Source organism: Microcaecilia unicolor, chromosome 1 (genome assembly GCF_901765095.1).
Source record: "Microcaecilia unicolor chromosome 1, aMicUni1.1, whole genome shotgun sequence".
NCBI lineage: Eukaryota > Metazoa > Chordata > Amphibia > Gymnophiona > Siphonopidae > Microcaecilia > Microcaecilia unicolor.
In genome coordinates, this window is record NC_044031.1 from 156,797,888 (window position 1) to 156,821,304 (window position 23,417).

The window sequence follows — 23,417 nt, forward strand, 5'->3', positions numbered from 1 at the left end:
GTTACTTTATTTTGCCTCACCCTGGTTTGCTTTTTTGTTTGTTGCCTCACTCTGTAGAGGGCCAACATATTATTTAGGTACTCTGGTCTATTTTTTCTGAGGGCCTTGGAAGTCAAAGATAAGATTTTTAAATCTGGCCCTGTAGAATACTGACAGCCGGTATAGTTTTTGTAGGAAGGGTGTGATGTGTCATGTTGCTTGCAATGCTCGCAATGTCAGCTGTGCTGTAGGATTCTGAATCAGTTGGAGCTGATGAAAGTTCTTTTGTGGTTTCACTGATGTACAGGATGTCACGGTATCTTTGATGTTATCTAAGCATGGACCACTGCAATCAGAGTCATGTACTCTTTTAGTATATGGAAAAAGATTCCATAATTGCCACAGATGATAGAAGTAATTTTTAAAAGGTTCTTTTAATTTACAGAATCAAAGTAAGTGATGAATCTTGCAGTTTACCATAGATTAACAACCTGTAATTTTAGGGGAAGTTCATAGATCCCAAATGGTATTTTGAATTCAGGTACCTGTCTGCTTGAGTTAGGAACCCACAGAATCTGTTTTACTTGGATTTGGGCATAGTTAGTTGAATTTGGATAGAGTTGTTTCTATGAACTGGAGTAATAAATGATGTCATATTGGTAGACAGGCGATAAGCCTTTGATAAAAGAAAAGGGATTCCAGGCCTCTACTAGAGGGGACTGTAGCCTTCTACTATAAGTTTGAAAATAAATATAAATGTATTATATAATAAATCCAATAAAATAATCTAAGGGGCTTTTTTACTAAACTGCACTAAAATGTAGCCAGTGCAGTCCCCAGTGTGGGTCTTTGGTGCACACTAAGGCCACTTTTAGCTCAGCGGAAAATGGCCCCATTTTCTTTTTCCCCTATTAATGGCCACCTGCTAATTTTTCCTTTTTCTAGGTGGTAGGGGCTCACACACTAACCACAGGCTAATCAGTTGGTGTGCAGCGATTAGTTAAGTACACCCCCAGACATGCCCTCAGCGTGGGAAGCATATCACATGGTAGTTCTTTTTTACTCTACAAGAAGAAAAAATATAGTTGACATGAAAATTGAAATGAGGGGTACACCCAGCAGATGTCTAGACTTGCCTCCAATATCATGATGATGGCATGTTGTTCAGCATGTGCTCTAAGCCTATGAGAAGGGGGGCATGGAAGTGTTATGATTGGGGATATGAGCCCTTGTGCCCCGACTGAGCACGGCGAAGATGGAGTGCCACCGCGCTCGGTCAGGCAGCCAGACAACCCCAAGCTTCACCTGCACTTAGCCACTGTCCCCCAAGAGTTGAGCCCCTGGGTTCAAGCGGCTGGCAGGACTTCCGGAACCAGCGGGGTTGCGCGACCACTGAGCAGACAAGCGGGAGCTCAGACACAGTCTTGGAGCAAGGAGTCAGCGAAGCAGCAAAAACAGAAAACAGTCCAAAGTCTGGGCCGGCAGCAACACAGCGTGAAGTCAAGAATCAGTCCGAAGGTCTGGGCAGGCATCAACACAGCGTGAAGTCAGTAAACAATCCGAGGTCAGGAACACAGGAAAATACTGGAACAGATGAAGACCACAACCTCTATGCAAATAGAAGCCGAAGCATGGAAGGACTGGAAACAGGGCTTTAAATAGTGCAGGAATTAGGCTCAACCATGTGCAGCTGTTCCAAGATGGCTGCCCCCATCAGCAGAGTAGCACAACACCCAAATAAGGGCTTCCTTCCTGTTCTTGTATACAAGATGGCTGCCCCCTCCTGAGCTAGCCAAGATGGCTGCTGTCCTTCATCCAACCAAGATGACGGCTGCCAGAAATAGGAAACAGAAACAGACTCATCCTGGAGAAACCACATCCAAAATAGCCGGCTATCTCTGCCGGACTGCGCCTCGCCGGCAAATCAGCCGCGCAGGCCTGGAACCAGGTGAGGAACGTAACAGGAAGTGGCAACTGTGTTACTGGGATATGACTGACAGTATCTTTTAAAGTTGTTGCATTCTTGCCAGTGATTGGTTTACCATGCTGTGATCATCAGGGTGGGGCTAGTATGGGGTATTTGTGTGCTCTGCTAACCACACAACTTCTGATTCCTGCATCCATGTGTACCTGATGTTTACCCTCTCGTCTAGCAGTCAGATGTTTCAATGTCTCATGATGTTGATTGCATACTTGTCACAATTGGAGGGAACTAGGGCCATATATTGAATGTTTAATGAAATTTATGTTGGGAGAATGGAGTTGTGAGTGATACATGAATCACAAGGACTGGGGTACACCATTTCAAAAAAGATGATTGTTGAAGTAGGAACTACATTGTAGATGGGCCACTCAGACCAGGATGTAGTTTAAGAGCTTAAGATTTGCCATACTGAAACAGACAAGTGTCCATCTAGCCCAGTATCCTGTTTCCAACAGTTGCCAGTCTAGGTCACTGACAGAATCCCGAAAAGTAGCAAGATTCCATGCTACTTAACCCCAGGCATAAGCAGGGGCCTTGGCTAATTGATGAGCACCAGTAGATGATAACTGAAACAATGATTGGTTGAAAGTTGCCAGCCACTAGAGGCAATGCTCTCCTGATGCTTGGGGAGAGTGAAAGTGTGCAGGTGGGCAGGGCAGAGGATTTCAATAAAACTTGTTGAGGTTTATGCATTAGGTTACACCTCAGAATGTTATGGGCAATAAACTTTGGTTTTGTTCTTTCAGCCAATTCATGGAGTATCATGCGTTATTTAGTCAGGCGGGCAGATGGGTGGGCACTGGTTCCCCTGCTTATGTTATTGGTTACCATGTTTTTTTTTTCTTTTTGTTTTTAAAACTGTTAGCTTGGTTTTGGTTACCCTTCATTTGGAAGTGTTTAATTTCAAAAACATGTATAGAAACTGTCAAAAATCAAAAAGCAGATGTGAAAAATGTAGAAAACATCAGAATATATCTGAGTTGAATATTTGGAATTGCTTGACTTCAGAAGCTCCAAAATGTAACAAAATGCATGAGTCATTATGACTTAAAACCATTCAGAAGATACATTTTCCTTCCCAAACCTTTTCCTGGGCATATTCCCTCTTTCTCTCTTCCTTATGTTTAAAAGTAATTTATACCTGCTGTTCTTTTAAAACACAGCTAGGAAGGTGCAGTTAAAATGGATGTGATTAATAAAAGCTGAGATAGCAGGTGGAGGAGTGGCCTAGTGGTTAGAGTACCAGTCTTGTACTCCAGAGGTGGCCAGTTCAAATCCCACTACTATTCCTTGTGATCTTGGGCAAGTCACTCAAACTTCCATTGCCTCAGGCACAGACTTAGATTGTGAGCTCTCCTGGGATAGAGAAATATCCAGTGTACCTCAATGTAACTCACCTTGAGCTACTACTGAAAAAGGTGTGAGAAAAATCTAAATAAATAAATTAGAAGCATTTATAATTTACTAATGCAGAATTCTGTACTATACTATAGGCTTATTTGAGTAGAATTTATAATTTACTAATGCACAATTTTCCCATTAGTACTTAGCCATTAATGTGTGAGCACCTACTTTGTAGGTTTTAAGGACTCACATGCTAACCACATGCCAATTGCTCACTTTTTGCCCCCAAACCCACCCCCAGTGCTAAAAAATAAATTTGGGGGCCCTTTTACAGAGCAGCAGTAAGCCCAATGCAAGCTTACCGCTCACTCTTCCAGGACTACTGCCAGCCCAATGTGGCTGCCGGGGGTCGTCCCACCCTGAGCATGCGCCATTTCCTGGGGAAAAAGAAAACCCCTGGAAATGGCTTGTGTGGAGCTCACCCGGCAGTAGTTGAGCATCGCCATGCACTACGCCGGAGCCCTTATCTCCACCTCAATGGGTGGCGGTAAGGTCTCCCCCCCGCTTGACCACGCAGTAAGAGTTATCTCACTGCGTGACCATTTTCTTTGGCTTTTACCGGCTGCAGAAAAACAGCCCTGGCGTATGGGGAAAATGGCCCCTGCCGCTAGCGCAGAGCCCTTTTTCCCGCACAGGATTTGCATGCAGATCCCGAAATTACTGTGGGACACCTGTACACCCTGCGTAGGGCATTTTTTGCTGTGGTAAACGTGTTAGTGCTTACCACAGCTTAGTAAAAGGACCCCTTAGATCTCTAACCTTTCAGCTGATCTTGATATTGGTGCACTGTGGTGTTTTTAAAGGTGTGCTATATCCTAAAGGAATCTGTTACTTAGGTTTGGATTTCAACAGTCTGAACCTGAAGCCAAAGAAGCAATACACGTATATATAGCATGAATAGGCCAACCTTAGCCATGTGCCCACTGATAATGCCCCATTAGTTGAAAGTAAATGCCAGTTTAGTTATTTCCATGGTTGAAAAAGAAACCAGACCCAAAATACATCTGAACCTAAAAGTTATACAATATTCTGAAGTTTCAATATAAACAGGAACATTTCAAATGATTGCTTAGACCTAAGAAGTTTTTCCGCTTGACGTTTGCTTATACTTCCTAGGAATGAAGCTCTATTTATGGATAACTGAATACACAAATAAACATCTGAGAGAGCTGAAAAATCAGCTTTGATTATGCATGAAAATCTACAATGTCATTGTGTACTCTTGTGCCGTATTCTGATTGCCTGTTTATTTTTACAGAACTGCTGGCGAGCCCATGGAAGAAGAGCCAGCCTTATGAAGTGCCAAGTCCTCTCTGATATTTCCTGTGCGTGACATCATTGTGTATCCCCCAAAGGCACCCTCAGACATGTCTTGTCTGCTGCCTGGGTGGCACAAATCAGATGGAACATAAACACTGGGCACAAAACTCTGAACAGCAGCTTCACTTGTTCCTTGGATGAACTTGAAAGGGTCCTGAAGATTCCTAAATGTAACCGCTACAATTCTTAAGTTACAGTAAATTCAGGCTTGGTAGAAAAGAGCCTAAAGCATTATTTTAATGTGCTGGGTGATCTTCTCACCAGCAGCAAATATTGAAGAGAAATATCAGTGTTTTCAGCTGATTAATGATATGGTGGATAATTGAAACATCTCATGAAATTCATTGAAATTTGTATGTATTTAATCCTTTCAGACTCCTTTTGCAAAGCAGCACTACCGATTACCGGTGTGCTGGATGCAAAGAAGCCCATTCAATTCCCAGGGGCTTCTCTGTATTCTACCGCTTTGTAAAAGGAGACCCTAATGTATTACTTTTTTCAGAATGTCATATATATTTGATTGGTATTTAGCTCAAGCACAATGCAATAACAGACACAAAAAGAATACTTTTGCTTTTGTTTGACAGATGCTTCCTCTTCTGTTCAGATTTACAGCTCAATTGGAGCTGCCTTTATAGGGCTATAGTGCAATGAGCCTTCATTTTCTACTGTTCCTTTCCATTTGTTCAAACATCACCTCAGTCCTTCCAGAACCTAATATACACACAGCCTGGATTTGGCCACCAGATATCACCATTGTGTAATGGTTAAGACTCCCTTCCTTGAGGTGTTGTGAACATTGCTCCGTAGCGTATGTCATACTACACTTTAAATACTGAACAAACTTCTTGTTTGACAGAGTGGGTAAATTCATCAGAGAATTTTGCTGCTACAAAGTACATTCCTGTCCTTAAAAATGTATATGATTATGCTCAGAATATTTTGTTTCATTATAAGGAAAGTTAAGAAGCAAAGAGTATTCTACCTTTTATTGAATGAATGGATTATCAACAATAACAAAGGGGGTCCTTTTATTACAGTGTTCAAATTAGCACACATTTACTGTTACATGTTATTGAACAGAGTTGTTAACTGGTTTTGTCTTATTTTAGCAAGTGGTATGTGCTAATTCATGTTAATGGCATTATGTGTTAAGGGGTGCAACTAGGAGGAGACATAGGTAGAGAATAGGCACTGAAATTATATTGCAGTTAGCGTATGGCATGTACCATGTTCTGACAGTAATGTACGGTTAGTGCTAAATAGGAAATGCGAAGTGCCTCCATGCTAATTATGGCCAAGGTATCATGCATTAATGAACATTTTAATATGGGATCTGCAAAGGACATGCTGGGCATGCCCCCCCCCCCCCCCCCAAGAGTTTATGTATTCAACTTGCACTTACCACATATTCATTTAGGGTCCCTTATACGAAGCAGCGTTACGCCCAATGTGGGTTTACAGCTCACTAAAAGGGAAGTACCACTGGGCAAGTGCAGCAGCCCGGAAAGTTCCGTCCCCCAGCATGGATAAATATTTCAATTTTTGTAGCAATGGTGTGTACCGGCAGTAATCGGGCACAGCTGCGTGCTGCCTGGTTTCCACCAGGTTAGCGTGGGAGCCCTTACCTCCACCTCAATGGGTGGCAGTAAGTGCTCTCCCTGAAATGGCCGTGCGGCAAGTGGTTCACTTACTGCGTGACCATTTCTTTACAAAAAGGGAAACCTGCCTTTTACTCGCTGTGATAAAAGGGGGCCTCGGTGCACGTCAAAAACACGGGCCGATGCCAGCGCAGGCCCCCTTTTGCTGCAGCTTCATAAAAGGACCCTTATGGTGTTAAGGTGTGGTAAATGCAAATCTAATGAACTTTAGTAAAAGGATCCCAAAACTTGGAATCTCCAAAATGAAATATGTATAAATTCTATACAGGGTTGAACCTCTCAAGGTACTGTGCCCTGTAGGGTAGAATGTGGCTCATGTTTAAAAAAAAAAAGCTCTCAGAAATATGCAATATTTACTGCGATGTTTGAGCATCTTCAAAAGAGTTTCACAAGATAACCTGTAGAAATCTATGTTTACTTATTTATTTGTACTGGTTGAATAAACCTCTTATCATTAAAGATCCACTACTAAAATTCAGGTGAATCCACAGAAATATCTCACAGATCTGAGCAATGTTCAATGTGCACTTAATTTCTGTGGACCTACGGATCCATCTAAGCTTTCAACAGATCTATATAGGACCTCTCTGAGATCCTGGGGACATTTCCAATGCAATCTGTGGATTCTATCAAAACTAAGCCAGAATAAATTTCTATTCTGACATTTATTAATGTATCATCCATTCTTAGGTGCTTGATTCAAATGGGGAGGGGGGAAGGAACACTAGTTATTTTTATTGACTTTGCTTCTATTAAGCTTTTTTTATTTTTGTTTCATGGCAGGGACTGGATTTGATGATCTAATGTATTTCTAAGCTGAAATTTTTCTAAGGCAGCCTTTTAAATATAAATATATTTCAAGTCAATATTTAAACACAGATGTCACTATTGGTTTAAACACCAGAAACAGGTTTTAAAATATAAACATATTCAGTGTCACTATCCCCTGAATTCTATATAGTGCAACCAAAATTGTGCATGCAAATCCGGTCATATTCTGGAGTTGCGCACAAAATAATTACTTAACAAGCCAATCAGTGCCGATAATTGCTACTTAACAAGCAATCATTAATGCTAATTGTCATTAAATAGAATGTATGCACACAACTTGCTTAAGTGTATTCTGAAAAGTGGTGCATGTAAATTCTAATATGCCCTGCCAAGAAGGGGATGTGGTCATGGGTATGGAATGGGCAGGCCATGGGCATTCCAAAAATCTACACACAGGGTTATAGAATACACCTGCTCCGTGTCTAACTTAGGCACCAGTATTTACACTAAGTTTTACTTGGCATAAATGGATGTGCCTAGAGTTAGGCCCAGACATGGCCGCTAGGCTTATTCTATAAACTGTACCTAAGTTTAGGCGCAGTTTACCAAATACACCTAGTTGGAATTATTTTCGGTGCTGATTTTTCTTGCACCATAGATAGAATCTAGTTTTGTATGAATAGGCAATGAAACTAAATGTATGTATAATGCAGTCATCACTGGCAAGTACCCATACAGGTGGTAATTCTTAAGCAGGCACCTCATTCTAGGTATGTGATGCTGCATAGTGACAGCCTATTCTATTGTTTTCCCAGATTTAACACTAGTGGTACTCACCGCCGGCTGAATATTGGTCCCATTAATTTTAGTATTCTATAATTTAGGCTCATAAGCGTGCATCCGCCCAGTTAATGCGTGAGACCTTACCACTAAGTCAATGGGTGGTGGTAAGGTCTCAGGCTCAAAATGGACACACGCACCAATTTTTATTTTGCCGCACGTCCATTTTCGGCCAAAAAGATATTTTTTTGCAGGCGCGCTGAAAAATTGACCTGCACACATCCAATACACACACCTACGACAGCGCAGGCCATTTTTTGGTGCACCTTAATAAAAAGAACCCTGAGTGCAGGTATTCAACTTTTAATCAGCTAGGTCAGCCACATAAAACTCAGTCCTATCTTTATGTGGTAATCCTTAGCCAGTTAAGTACTAAATATGGCATTTAACCAGCTATGTATTAGCCAGCATTGTTGTCCCAGATTTAACATTAGTGGTACTCACCGCCGGCTGAATATTGGTCCCATTAATTTTAGTATTCTATAATTTAGGCTCATAAGCGTGCATCCTGCCCAGACTCTGCTCAAATTTTGTCTATGTGTACATCTAACTTTAGACGTCACATCATCACATTTAGGCACCATTGTATAACACATGGAGGCTCATTTTCAAAGCACTTAGCCTCCCAAAGTTCCATAGAAACCTATGGAACATAGCCTCCCAAAGTGCTTTGAAAATATGCCTCATAGCCACATAGCTGTATTTTTTACTGTAAATTACAAGCCACTTTGAACCGAAACTTGTTTTTGGATAACAGAGGGATACAAGAATGCATAGATAACTAACTAAATAAACAGAACAATTTCCAGTATTTTTCTTTCAGGTCGTGGCTAATGTTTGCATAAGCACATGGAACCTGAAAAAAATTTATGGGGGAATTTAGGCAGCGCTCGGTACTTCTGCATTATGGACATGCTAAACAATTAGCGCACGGTAATCAGAACATGCTAGTGTGTCCATGCCCATTCTCTGCCCCTGACATACCCCTTCCAGAAAATAAATCCAACAAAATAAATACTGCTTACTTAGCCCGCACAAACACGTTACTTACGCACTTTGTCGTGCTGTAAGAATTTTCATGCATGCAAAATGTGCATTAGGTTCTAATGCTTTTTAGTAGACATACCCCAACATGCTGTTAGAATGAGCTAGCTGCTAGTTTAACATGTAACAGAAATTTCTATTAAGTGACAAGCAATGGTTAGGGAATGCGTGGGGGACTACACCTTGCAGTTAACTCAGGGAATCATTATCATGAATTAGCAGGTATAGTAGCAGATAATGTGGAAGAATTAGCTATACTTTGAGAGGTGTAGTGGCAACAATTTGTATTAGAAGCCATGCCACAGTGTCAACCATTGCCCATGTAGGTGACACAGCTGCTATCCCCAACGTGCAGATGCTTAGTTTTTAGTTAAGGTGCACTGGTGAAAAAAGATTAACTAGGTTTCGTAAATAGACTCCTTATAGTTTTCTTTTTAGTTGGTTCAGAATGTTTGCATTATTGCTCATGTTGTCTTACTATCAGAGAAGACAAATGAAAAAGGGCATTAAGGGGCCCTTTTACTAAGCCGAGTAAGCGTCTATGCATGCCCAACATGCGCCAAAATGGAGTTACCACCCAACTACCATGTGACCCTTGCAGTAATTTCATTTTTGGCATGCGTCCACTATGCACACCCCAAAATATTTTTTTTCTGACGTGCGTCAAGTGGCATTTGGCAGGTGTAGGTCATTACCACCTGTTACCGCATGAGATTTTACCACTAAATCAATACCTGGCGGTTAGGTCTCAGACACAAAATGGACGCGTGGCAATTTTGATTTTGCCACACGTCCATTTTCGGCAAAATTTTTAAAAAGGGCTTTTTTACAGGCGTGCTGAAAATTGGATTGGTGGACGCCCAAAACCCGCGCCTACACTACCGCAAGCTATTTTCAGCACACCATAGTAAAAGGACCCCTTATTTAACAGGGCATTTTTATTTCTAGTTTGATATACCACCTGCATTGCTAAAAGACCATGGGGTAATATGTAACCTGAAAGTATTACAGTTCCAGTATTTGATATCTGCATGGCTTCTAAGACCAACTATATATTTTTTTTCGTATATTATTTTCCTAGCTCAAAAGGATAGATTAAAGCCATAAGTGAAGATTGTCATGCTTTTATTCAGAAATCTGAAAGCAGCCTTAATTAAAACAAGGCTGTGAGGAAGGCCATGGTATGAAAGATATGGGACAATGTGGTTTCAGTTAGAGAGGACTCAAACCTGTAAATCAAAGATGAAAGATTTCACTCAACTAGAATTACATAATTCTCTTTTGTTATAGAGTTTGTCTATGTTTTCCTTGCATTTGGGTTTGTTTAGGATTAACATTTTAATTTCTGAAGACTTCTACTACATAGACAGAAAAAGTGGAGACAGTGAAAATCATAGAAATATGAAACCTTTGAAAGAGAATGTAATTCTGTATTATATACAGTGAATTTTGAAAGGCTTATATTAAACATAAATGAAATATTTTTATTAAAAAACAAACAAACTTTTTTCTCTCTCCCCACGTTTGGGCCTCAGTTCTGCAAAATTCCTGAGCCAGGTGAGTGTAGACTATCTGGAGATACTTGGATTGCAGCTTTTACCCTTCTAACTGAAAAAAAGAAAAGAAAAAAGAAAACTTTGGATCAGCTCAATGATACTGTCCAATGGAAATGTATTATTGTAAATTAAGGGTGCTCATCGTCAGTCCTTGAGGTCTGGAACCCAGTCAGATTTCAGGAATTCCACTATGAATAAGCATGATATTCAAATCGTTGAAATATTGAAAGAGCATCCCCACTACTGGAAACATCACACTGGCTCCCAATCAAAGCCAGATTATATTTCAAAGCTAGAACCATCATTTTCAGAATACTGTTCATCATGGCTCTAGATTACATGGTAGACTTGATCGAACTATTACCCAGAAGTGCACACCCAGGAACCAGAGGTTACCTATTACTCCACTTGCCCAACTGCAAAAGTGTAATCTACAAATCCATCCATCTATACGGCACGATTTAGCTTCCTGGGCTCTAAATGGTGAAACTCAATCCCCAAGGTCACAAGAGGCATCACAAATTACCTCCCGTTCAGAAAAGATCTAAAGACCTAACTCTATAAGAAATGTTATAAATAACTATGAATACCAGTAATGCTCGATAATCATTTTGTAATTACTATACTCCACACAACTATGTAACTGTAACATATCACAGTAGCCCTAACAACTGCTAAATATAAGCCACTTTGAAACAAAACTCATTTTCAGATAATAATGGGATACAAGAATGAATAACTAAATAAATAAAATGGTGGTAGTGCATGCAAATAGATCTCATGCATATTTATTTGGGGAAAACCTGAAAACCCAACTGGATTGCTGACCTCAAGGACTGACACTGAGCACCCCTGCTCTAAATAATTCTTTGCCTGTCTCTGAATTTTGCAGAATAGAAGCCTCTCGGCCTTATTTTTGAAAGTGATGGGCACCCAAATTTCGACCCAAATCGGGAGATGGGCGCCCATCTCGCAAAGGCGCCCAAATCGGTATAATCGAAAGCCGATTTTGGGCATCTTGAACTGCACTCTATCGCGGGAACGAACAAAGTTGCCGGGGGCCTGTCAGAGGCATGGTGAAGGTGGGACTGGGGCGTGTTTATAGGCCGAGGAGAGATGGGCGCCTTCGGCCGATAATCGAAAAAAAAAAAGGGCGGCAGAAGCGAGAATTTGGGTCGCTTTTGCTGGACCCTTTTTTTTCATGACCCAAGTCCCAAAAAAGTGCCCCAACTGGCCAGATGACCACCGGAGGGAATCAGGGATGACCTGCCCTGACTCCCCCAGTGGTCACTAACCCCCTTCCACCACAAAAAAAAGAACTTTAACAACTTTTTTTGACAGCCTGTATGCCAGCCTCAAATGTCATACCCAGCTCCATCACAGCAGTATGCAGGTCCCTGGAGCAGTTGTTAGTGGGTGCAGTGGAGGTCAGGAAGGCAGACCCAGGCCCATCCCTCCCTACCTGTTCCACTTGTGCTGGTTAATGTTGAGCCCTCCAAACCCCCCCAAAACCCACTGTACCCATATGTAGGTGCCCCCTGCACCCCTTAGGGCTATGGTAATGGTGTACACTTGTGGGCAGTGGGTTTGGGGGGGGGATTGGGGGGGCTCAGCACACAAGGTAAGACTATGCACCTGGGAACTATTTTAATTTTTTTTTCATTTGTAAAATTGTCCCCTAGGGTGCCCAGTTGGTGTCCTGGCATGTGAGGGGGACCAGTGCACTACAAATCCTGGCCCCTCCCATGACCCAATGCCTTGGATTTGTTCGTTTTTGAGCTGGGCGCCTTTGGTTTCCATTATCGCTGAAAACCGATAGTGCCCAGCTCAAAAATGAACAAATCCTAGGCATTTGCCCCGCACAACCCGTATTATCGAAAAAAAGATGGGCGCCTATCTTTTTTTCAAAAATACGGTTTGTCCCACCCCTTCACATGGCCGCCCACAGAGATGGGCACCTACTTTCGATTATGCCCGTCTCTGTGTTCAAGTAGGACTTCATCAGCACCTTACCTCTACTGTAGTTTCTGCCTGAATACTGCAGGAACAATTTAAAATGGCAGCACTAGTTAGTCTTTCTTGCCTCTATTGCAGCAGTAGTCAACTCTGGTCCTCAAGACCCACACATAGATCTTTCATTTCTTTTCAAGATCTCCTCGATGAATATGCATGAAATAGCTTCTTCCGTACTGTAATAAAATAGTTTATTCTAAATCTGCCACTGGCTGAGCACCTGACTTCCAGAAGGGTATAAGAAACTGGGGAGGAAAAACTTGTCATTATTAATATTCACTTTTGTGTGATATATGTACTGGCAGAGCTGTGATGGAATTAGCACTTATGAATGTATGATTTAAAATTAATTCATTTGTACTTACATGCACAAGGCTACAGCTATTTTAGAACAGCTGTAACTTTGTGTGGAAGGTTACCTGTTGGATACTTTATAAAGGCACAAAGGCATAGATGTTACCTTTATTAAAGAGAAAATCTACATTTTCCAGTGTCAACAACACGAAAAGAGGAGTTCTTATCAATCAAAAACAACCCACAAAGCAGCTCTTTAAAAAAGATAGGAGAGAATTCTATAAATGGAGCTCAAAATTCAGCAACATAATAAATCAGTGCTATGCACGATTCTGTAAAGGGCATGAGCATTTTATAGAATCACATTCCTCACTGATTCCCATGCCTATCTTTAAGTGCTAGCATTTATGCTTGCTGAAACCTGGTATAAATGCTTGTGTGCAAGTTAGGCACAATGGGGCCATATTCTATAATTCCACACACAACGTTTTGGAATGCCGCTGGCACACCCATGTTCACTTTTGCTACTAGTTAATTGCCATGCATTATACAATAGCACACACCCAAATGAGTGAGCAAATTTTAATGAGTGCCAATTACATTCAATAATTGATTGTTAGCACCCAATTATTGATAGGTAAGGGCTTGTTATTCAATTAAGTTTTGTGTGCATCTTGGGCAGGAAATTCTGGGTACCATAAAGAATATGGGCATATAGAGGGGTATTTTTGATATGATATCTAAATCTGATTTTGGAAGATGAAGAAAATGAAGTTAAAAACCTTTATTGAGAAAAGCGGGTAAAGGGATGCCTGACATGGCCTTGTTTCGCCTAGCAGGGCTTCTTCAGGGGTGATACAAGACTAGTAAACATAAAAACATAAAAACATAAATTAAAATACATATAAACCATATCTTAATCCAAATGTATCAATGAGTCTAAATAAATAATAAAACCATATAAATATTTATCAAATAAAATTAAATAGATAAATTTAATTACCTAATCATAGTGACATAAATGTACAAACAAGTAAATACATAAAAAAAAATGTGTGGGTAGCCAATTATGATGTACCATACCCTCAAGGAGTAATACTCTCACTTTCCCCAAGGTAGGAAACCTGAGGTGGAAAATTACCAACACCCAGGGAAAACTGAAACAAATAAATATAAATGTTAAAAATCAAACAAAAAATAGCAATATATATGCAGCAAGTCAAAAAGAAAGTGAAAGCCTTACCAGAGCATTCAGCACAGAGAGGATCTTTGCTCATTCACAGCACGTGCTGCACTCAGTGTGAAGAAACTGGTTTTAAGTCCTGTCTGGGTCACATGACGTGGAGGGTCATTTTCGATATGATGTCTAAGTCTGACTTTGGATGTTTTGCTTAAAATGTCTAGAATCTGAATAGGAAATATGGCCATTTTCAAAAAAGCAAAACATCTATCTTTATTTTTTTTTAATGACCACATGTAAGATGGTTTTGAGGCTTATTTTCAAAGCACTTAGCCTCCCAAAGTTCCATAGAAACCTATGGAACTTAGCCTCCCAAAGTGCTTTGAAAATATGCCTCTCCGTGCTCTGTGCATTTATCTTTTTGGTCCATTTTTGGAAAAAAAAAGTGCAAATGAAAATGTAGAAAATCAAGCCATTGGAATAAAGGAGGAGCCGGCATTCTTAGTGGATTGGCCACACAGATATCCCAGGAGATCAATGGGTCTGCTGTTGGCTTCATATAAAATCTCCCAGGTACACCTCTGATCATCACCCCCTTATCTTGTCTGCCAAACCCTCCAAAACCCACCACCCCTAACTGTACAACACTGCAATAGCCCTTATGGGTGAAGGGGTCACCTATATGTAAGTACAATAGGTTTTGGTCAATTTTGGAGGGCTCACACTTTCCACTACAAGTGTAACAGGTAGAGGCAGATATGGACCTGGGTCCCCTTCTCTACAGTCTACTGCACCAAACACTATACTACTACAGGAACCTGCTTGCTGCTCTGTTAGAACTGGCTATCACATGTGAAGCTGTCATGGAAGTGGTAAGTACTATTTTTATCCCTATCTTTGGGGGATGAGAGGGGGTCAGTGACCACTGAGATAGTAAGAGGGGTCATCCCTAATTCCCTCCAGTGGTCATCTGAGGGTCATTTAGGGCACCTTTTGTGCCTTATTCATTCTAAAAACAGGTCTAGACCAAAACATTGAAGTTTTAGCAATAGACATTTTCATTTTATTCCATTATGGCTGTAAAACATCCAAGTGTTATGAATGCCCTGAGCTCGCCCTAAGCCCACACCTGAAATGCCACTGACACACTCCCTTATGATTTGGATGCACTGCAGATGAATTGCATAGATAAATGTCTGCAAAATAGGTTTTGAAAATATTGATTTGGACATTTTAAGAAGAAAAACATCAAAATGCTGGTTTATTACACTTTTTGGGTGTTTTTCTCTTTCAAAAATAGCCCCATATTGTTAGCCAAAATGAAACTTTATTAACACAAACACAGCACACAGAAAAGCAAAAAGGGACATAAAAGCCTTTAAAATACTAATTTCAAGATAAAAAGACAAAGGTCCCTGTTTACTAAGCCGCGCTGTAGACGCGCAAACTTTTTAAGTGCATGCTAATGATAGAGACACCCATAGGAATATAATGGGTGTCTCTAACATTAGTGTGTGCTAATTGTTAGCACACACTAAAAAGTTAGCGAGGCTTAGTAAACAGGGCACTAAATCTTAAGTGGGCATTATTTTCTGGATTGCACATTACAAAAAAGTCCAGTTTTAAACCATAAAAAGTCAAGAATAAAAATAGCAGACAAAGATGACTGCCAGCACAACAAAGTGCCATAAAATGCTTAAAAGTGCTCATTTCAAATGGGCTCTGTTTACTGTGATGCACTAGGGGTTTTTTTTAGCACACATTAAAAATTAGCATGCACTAATGCTAGAGACACCTATATATTCCAATGGGTGTCTCTAGAAGTAGCACACCCTAAAAATACTAGTGCACCTATAATGCGGCTTAGTAAAGAGGGCCCTTAAAATGGCATTTTAAGGAAATGGCCCTTTCCTTAAAATGGAAAGGGCAAGACTCACTTGACTTGCATATGGCAAAAAAATCCCACTTTTAAGCCATAAAAAAATCATGATTTAAAACAGCAAAGAAAGATGGCTATCAGCTATTCACAATAACGGCTTTTAACTTCATCTTCCATTCTACTGGGACTAGTGGACCACTTGCCAATCTGGTTTTTAAATCTGATTTTGAAGTTTTTGCAGAAAATGTCCAAAAATCCAGTAGCAAATATGACCAACTTTTTGTTTCAAAAATTACCATTTGCTAGATGTTTTTCTCCAAGAGAAAATAATTCAGATGGCCAGAACTCTAACACTGTTTTTGTTGGGTAGGCATGTCTAACACCTGTAAGTAGTAGACTTAGTAAAGATGGACCAATAAAGAACGACAACATGGACGCAGGCAGCAGCAGCAGCAACTCACAGGTTTGCTTGCTATGTTTTGAGTGAATGGCAACGGCTGCGCGGGGGAGTGGAAAAAATGAGACGGTACCAAATAATGACGCCTTCTTCTTAATCCTTACTGTCTCAGGACTATATGCTCAGGGCCTCAGGCTCAGTCACTTCCACTCACGTACTGTCTTCGGGACTGGCTTGCAGCGGCGAACTAGCTAGCGCCAGTAAAAGCACCAACAAACAGGCAAGCTCGACTCCGTCTTTCGCTTCCCTGCCCTCTCAGCGTCCTGCCCGCCCAAAAGAAAATGACATCAGAGGAAGGCAGGATGCAGAGAGGGCAGGGAAGTGAAGGACGGAGTCGAGCCTGCCTGTTGGTGCTTTTACTGCAACTTCAGGTGAGAAAGTTGTAAGTCATCGTGACTGGCACTCATGATTGGCACTCAAAATTTGTGCTTGTATATGGCTGCATGGTAGTCTATAAGACAGGGTGCCCAACTCCCATAGCGTGTATCTCAAAATGGGATGTGGCCTTGGGATGGGCATAGGCATTTCAAAAAGTTGTGTGCATAGTTATAGGATAATGGGTCAGTGTGTCTACCTTTGGTGCCAGCATTTACACCAGGTTTCAGTGGGCGTAAGTTTGGCATCCAAAGTTAGGGCATGGGAATCGAAGCAAGCGCTATGTTATAAAGGGCATGGTTTTTTCCTCCATTCATTTTTGAGTGCCATTTATAGAATTGCTCTTAATATGTGCTTTTATATGCTTTTCCTATCTAGATGTACAGGAGATAAGTACACACATAAATGGCATTTTCAAATATTTCTATGTATTTTATAAGCAAAAATCTACATTCACATAAAGCAGATGCCAGTGACGACATGTATTTTGTGCTTATGACAAGCTTCCAAGAAGAAGTCTGTGTGTAATTACACATAAAATATTCATGCCAGTGGATAATAAAAAAAAACAGGCATGTCTTTGTGCCAATGTGCACAGTTTCAAACATGCTCACCTACTGCGTATTCACTAGGGTTATCCTGAAAACCAGATCTCTCTGCATTCTTGAGGACCAAAGCTTTTCTTTTGTTTCTTCATGTAGCTTTTAATGTTCTACGGTCTTTGCAATAAAAAAAAAAGGTGTGGTGTTTCTCTCCTTGTTTTTAAAAGTGCTTTTCCACAAGTGTTCTCTTCAGTTGTTCATGCATTTGTGCTATGTTTATGGGGTTTTTTCAGCATAAGAGTGTGATGATACCATCAAGGTAGCATCTCATGTTGCTTGAATTTATAATGGTAGGAAGGAGTTGAGAATGAGTTTTCCAAGAACTTTAAAGAGAAATATTTCTTCAGGAATGCAATGGAAACTAAAAGAGATTAGATACACTTTAGCATTTTGTTTAAACTGCTGATTGAATTATCTAAAAAAAATATTGTGCTTGTTCCTATACTGCTTTAAATACTAAAATATGTAAAAGCTTCTTGTTTGAAAGTCATGGCTTTATGTTTTTGTGAAAGGGCTATATTAGGAGATTTCACATGGACTTCATATATGCAAGATTCAGTAGGCCTCTTCAGCCTTTCTGTGCTCTTTCAACGGCACCTTAGAACACTCCAGAGAGTTCAAGTGTGGCAACTATTGATGTGACTGATAAACACTAATGTGCAGTACTGCATTTCTCTGTTTTGTCTTGTCCCTATCTCTGTACCCTTCCCACTAGGACATGAGGTTTCCCTATGTCTCTAGGTTCCCAGACTGCCATGGACTAGAAAAGATTGGAGAGCTCTCAGTCATGCTAAACCTTTTAATGTTGATCTATTCTTACTGTACACTGCCTTGAGTGAATTCCTTCAAAAAGGCAGTAAATAAATCCTAATAAATAAATCATAAATAAATGTTGCCTAGTCCCCTTCTTGACAAGACAATTCTAAAAATCTGTGCCTCATTTTAGGTGTGCTTAGCACCAAGTCTATAATGGCACCTAAGTGTGCATAAGTCATTACAGAATTCTAGCTCAAAGCTGCATTGGCACACCAAAAGGCAGGTGTGACCCTTATGATAAGTCAATGGCTGGCTTAAGTGGACGCCCTAAGTGTGCCAAGCCATGTGCACAACTGACAGTATTTAAAAAGTTGCATGTGTCCATGACATTCTCATGCTCCACTCACATGTACACCACCTGACAGTTGTGCGCCAAGCAATTAGAATAGTTTCTAGTGCTTAAGTGCATAACTGTCAACTGTTGGTGCCAATCACATGCATAAACACCACAGTTCCCTTTAAGCTGAGCAGGAGTCCTTCACCTACAGTCCTGCCAGTGGGGGGGGGGGAGGGGGGCTGTTTCACTATTATTTATTTATTTTACAAGGCTTGATATACTGCCAAATACCAAGAAATGGCTTCAGAGAGGTTTACAATACCAAAACATATTACAAGAAAACATAAGAGCAATTAGCAATTACGTGGAAGATATAGGGAGAGACAGAAGCCGAGACTAATAAGGAGCAGCATAGGCAAGGGTCAAACGGTGAGTCTTCAAGGCAGATTTAAATGAATGGTAGGCAGATTCAGCCTGGAAGTGGGGCTGTGTGTTCCATAGCTTGGGGTCAATATAGCTAAAGACAGAGGCCTGAGTAGAATCCAGTCAGACAACAGTAGAAGGGGGAAGCTGTAGTAGTCTAGTGTTAGTTGAACAGAGGGTATAATAAGGCAGGAGAGGTAATCTGGGGCCGTGGAAAGATGGTATTTTAAAACCAGAACTAGAAGTTTGAATTGAATCCATGCTGACAAAGGCAACCAATGTTCTTGACAAAGTAGAGGGGTGATGTGTTCAAAAGTCTTTGCGTAGTGAAGAAGGGTGGACTACAGTGGATTGCACTAGCTGAAGTCTCTTTAAGGAGTAAAGTGGGAGCCCATCGTACAAGTAATTACAGTAGTCAAAGTGAGTGATCACTAAGGAAAGCAGTAAAGAATGGATTACAGAGGAAGGAAAGAGAGAACGGCAGAATGGATAGAGTGCAAAAAAAGGCAGATTTGACCACTGCATCGATTAGACTTTTGAAGATAAGATGATTATCAAAGATCACCCCAAGGACTCTAATTGAGTCTTGGAAAACAAAAGAATGTTGATTAAGAATGGGCGGAAAAGGGGTGAGAGAGTGAGGGTTGGGAAAGTGTATGGCCTCACATTTCTGTGAGTTAAGGAATGATGGCCACGAAGCCAGGCAGATACTTTTGAAAAGCAGAGGTTGAGCTCAGACAGATCAGATTGGGCAGGGTGGATGCAATATGAGATCTGAATGTCATCAGCATAGCAGAAGGGGAGAAAATGGTTGGACTTGATGAGGGTGAGAAGTGGAGCAAGAAAAATATTAAAAAGTGTAGGAGCAAGGATAGAACCTTGTGGGATGTCAAATGCTAGCTCTGTGCAGGGAAAACGGCATGGCCGGGCTGGCAGAGCACGGGATAGTGCTCCTCTGAGACTTGATAGAGAAGGAGGCAGAGTACGGACAAGTGCAGAAAGTTTTGCAACTTGATTACTTACCGCCCCTAATGCAGCAGGTCATGCTGGTGAAACATGGCCATGTCGGGCATTTCATATTGAACCTCTGAGAGCTTTTCATTCATTAATAAAGACTGTATTCTTTTACAAGATCTGCCTTTCTGTTTTATCTTCCCTGATGGAATTGTGGCAAGCAGCTAAGAGGGTTTCTCTGCTGTGATTTTTTTTTTTTTTTTTCAAAAGCTGGCTTGATATGGATGAAGAGCCAGAGAAGATTCAAGAAAGTTAGAAGAGTACTAATGAACTATCTTTTCAAGGATTTTCAAAGATTAAGGGAGGTTGGAGATTGGTCAATAATTAGCTGGGGTGGACAGGTCAAGGGCATGTTTCTTTAAGAGAGGGTAACAAAGGCATGTTTCCAGGCACTGGGAACCTGGACAATGGAGAGGCTTAACTGAATGAGAGGGAGAAGAATGGGGAGAACATGAGTAGGAAGATATTTGCAATGGAATGCTGGCCAGGGTCAGAAGGAGAACCAGAAGGGTTTATAGCAGAAAGAGCATGATGAATAGTAGCCAGGGACAGTGCAGAGAAAGCTGCCCAGGAGGAGGACAGGGACGGTGAAGTAGAAACAGGCAGAGAGTTTAAAAGTGGAGAATCAGAGTGTGTCATAGGGCTGCAATTACAAGAAACAGAGTTAGTAACCATAAGAGGGGATGGATTGGGAGGGGGAGCACATAAGGAGAAATGTAGTGTCTGAATTTTAATCTCCCAAAAGGAACTCAGCAAGTGGGTGAAATAATAGTTGGATCATAAGATGGTGGGGTAGTGCAAGATGGAGTCACTGAATCAATTAGCTGGAATAGAGCATAGAGATGCAATGGGAAAAGAAATCCCTTTTAGTCTGACACAGGAGAGCTCAATACCAGTGACAGTGTGAATGGAAGAGGTCCAGAGTGGATTGTGAGTGACGTTTGTGCCAGGCATACTTTGCACTGTGAAGCTGCATTTTAAGAAGGTGAAGTGGCTGGGAAAACCAGGGAGCAGAAGTCCTTTGCTTGTGCAAAGGTCGGTGAAGGGGGGAGAGGGTTCCACAGAATCAAGAGCCTAGTGAAGAGAGCTATTTAGATGTTGAAGTAGGGAGGAATGAGCAGGAGGAGTGGAAGAGGGCAAAAGCTTTGAAGAAGGAAGGAAATCCAGTAAAGAGAGAATTTTATATTCATTAAGAGTGCATCAAATCAGCAGTGTAGGGAGGGAAAGAGGAGGAAGGGACATCAGAAGAAGAAGATAGAATTGAGTCAAGGCATGGTCAGTCCAAGGATACCAGATTGTAGTAGGGGATGAGGGAAAAAAAGAAGTTGATGTCTGTGTCATTATCAAGTTTAATGTGTTGCTTGCTGTGTGAGTGTATGTGGTTACGTGCTGAGTGAGGTCCATTTGTTCCAAAGCAAATGAAAGGAAGAGTGAGAGTCAAATGAAGGGATATTGAAGTCAATTAGAAGAAGTGAGAAAAGATTGCAGGTTTCTGATAGGAAAGCAGAAAGTTCCTCAAGAGACTTTGCAGTCGGTGGCGGAGGAGGATAGACAAGGACTATATAAAAGGAAGAGCTAGAAGTTGAAAAATGGAGAAGACCTATATCTGAGAGGGCAAATGGGAGAAAAGGTGCAAGATGAAACCTGGAGAGAATAGGAGTAGATAGTAACATAGTAACATAGTAGATGACAGCAGAAAAAGACCTGCAGTCCATCCAGTCTGCCCAACAAGATAACTCATATGTGCTACTTTTTGTGTATACCTTACCTTGATTTGTATCTGTCTTTTTCAGGGCACAGACCGTATAAGTCTGCCCAACACTAGCCCCGCTTCCCAACCACCAGCCCTGCCTCCCACCACCTCCACCTTTCCATGTTGGATGAGGGAATTGGATGTGGGTGAACCCCAGGGGAGAAGCCTCAAAAAGCCTGTATCACCAGGTGAGAGTCATGTCTGTCAAGCAAAGAATGTCTAAGGAGTGTGAATGAATAAAAGCAGCCATCTTGTGATGGAGAGATCTAGTATTTAATAAGCCATTTTTTTTAAAGAGGAGACAGAAGTGGATGCTAAAGTAGGCATGACAAAAAAAGGGAGGAATGAGGAGAAGGATACAAGAAGAAAGCAGAGGACAAGGAGTGGGAGATGGAGGATGCCATCCCCACTTTATGCGAATGGATGATATGAACAGACCAAAAGAAAGAAACAGGAGAAAAGACCTCTACGTCCATACGCCAATAGTCTAAAGAGAAGTAGAAGGTGACACAAATGACAATCAGCCATTGGAAATAAAATCAAAGGGTCTTTATTGAAAGCACCAGCATTACAGACCTGACACGGGCCGTGTTTTGATGGGCACAGCCATCTGCATTAGGGGTCGCAAATTGTAATGTTCACTATAATGGTCTTCTTCAAAAGGATGCTCATCGACTACAACTTATACAAAACACCGCTATCAAAATAATTACTGGATAAAAAGGGTTTGATCACGTTACTCCAGTACTGAAAGAAGTACACTGGCTGTGCATAGAATTCTTTATAAAACACTGCTCTTAGTATACAAAGCACTGTTAACTGGTGAACCTCAATACTTATCTCGTCTTCTGAGAGAGAGAGAGAGAGAGAGAGAGAGAGAGAGAGAGAGCACAGTAAGCGCAGTAAGTAAAATGGCAACAGTAACAGCAGCATCGGGTACAAAGTAGTGAGGGACAGGCAAGTTCTGCAGGACTCCAGGGAACCTGCCTGTCCTTAGCGATTGAAAACACAATATTGAAGCACCACTGCCTACTGGCAGCAATGCAGTTGGAGGAATCCCACTCTGGTTAGAGGGAAGTTTCCAAGTTAATTTACTATTTACTAACCCGCCCTATGAAGGCCATCAGGGTGGCTTACAATCTAAAAAGGAAAGAGGAGGAGGAGAGGTAGGAAGATACAGTGGACATTAGGGTGAGAGACAGGATACATAAAGGGTAATAAGGGAAGAAATACAATTGTGATAGTAAAGAGGGGGTGGGGTAGAACAACAGGGGTACTCTATAGCTGACAGCCCTTCCTGATTGGGCGAAAGTATAATCAGTCATAAGTATCTTCGAATAGGTAAGTTTTGAGGTCAGTCTTAAATTTAGGGAGGGAGGATTGTAATCTTAGGGGTTGAGGGAGAGCATTCCTCAAACATGGTCCTTGTACAGAAAATACTGTATCTCTGACATGTTTGTATACTAGAATGTGATAACTGAAAATGATAAGAAACAGTGGTAAGGGCTACTATTCTATAAACTGGGCATACTATTGCCCCAGGATTCTATGTGTCACCCCTCAATTTCCACACGGAAATCAAAGCGTACTGTATAACAACATGCATTGCTTAATTAGTTAAAAAACTAATCAGAGCTGATAATTGGATAGTAACAAGCAATTATCAGCCCTAATTGGCATTAATTAAAATTTACGCACACTACTTGTTAAGTGTATTCTGTAACATGGTGTCAGTAAAGTCTAAGTTGCATACTTGAAAAGTGTGTATGGTTATG

General features: G+C 41.1%; 1 protein-coding gene across 1 annotated transcript in view; it reads left to right on the top strand.

Moving 5' to 3' along the window:
- Positions 1–6,262, top strand: part of LOC115470681 (histone deacetylase 9-like) — a 632,873-nt gene extending 626,611 nt beyond the window's left edge. The window contains exon 15 of the mRNA XM_030204118.1: positions 4,626–6,262. Coding sequence (XP_030059978.1) covers positions 4,626–4,665 — 40 coding nt within the window. The 3' untranslated portion in view covers positions 4,666–6,262. The remainder of the gene's footprint in view (positions 1–4,625) is intronic.
- Positions 6,263–23,417: the final 17,155 nt, after the last annotated feature.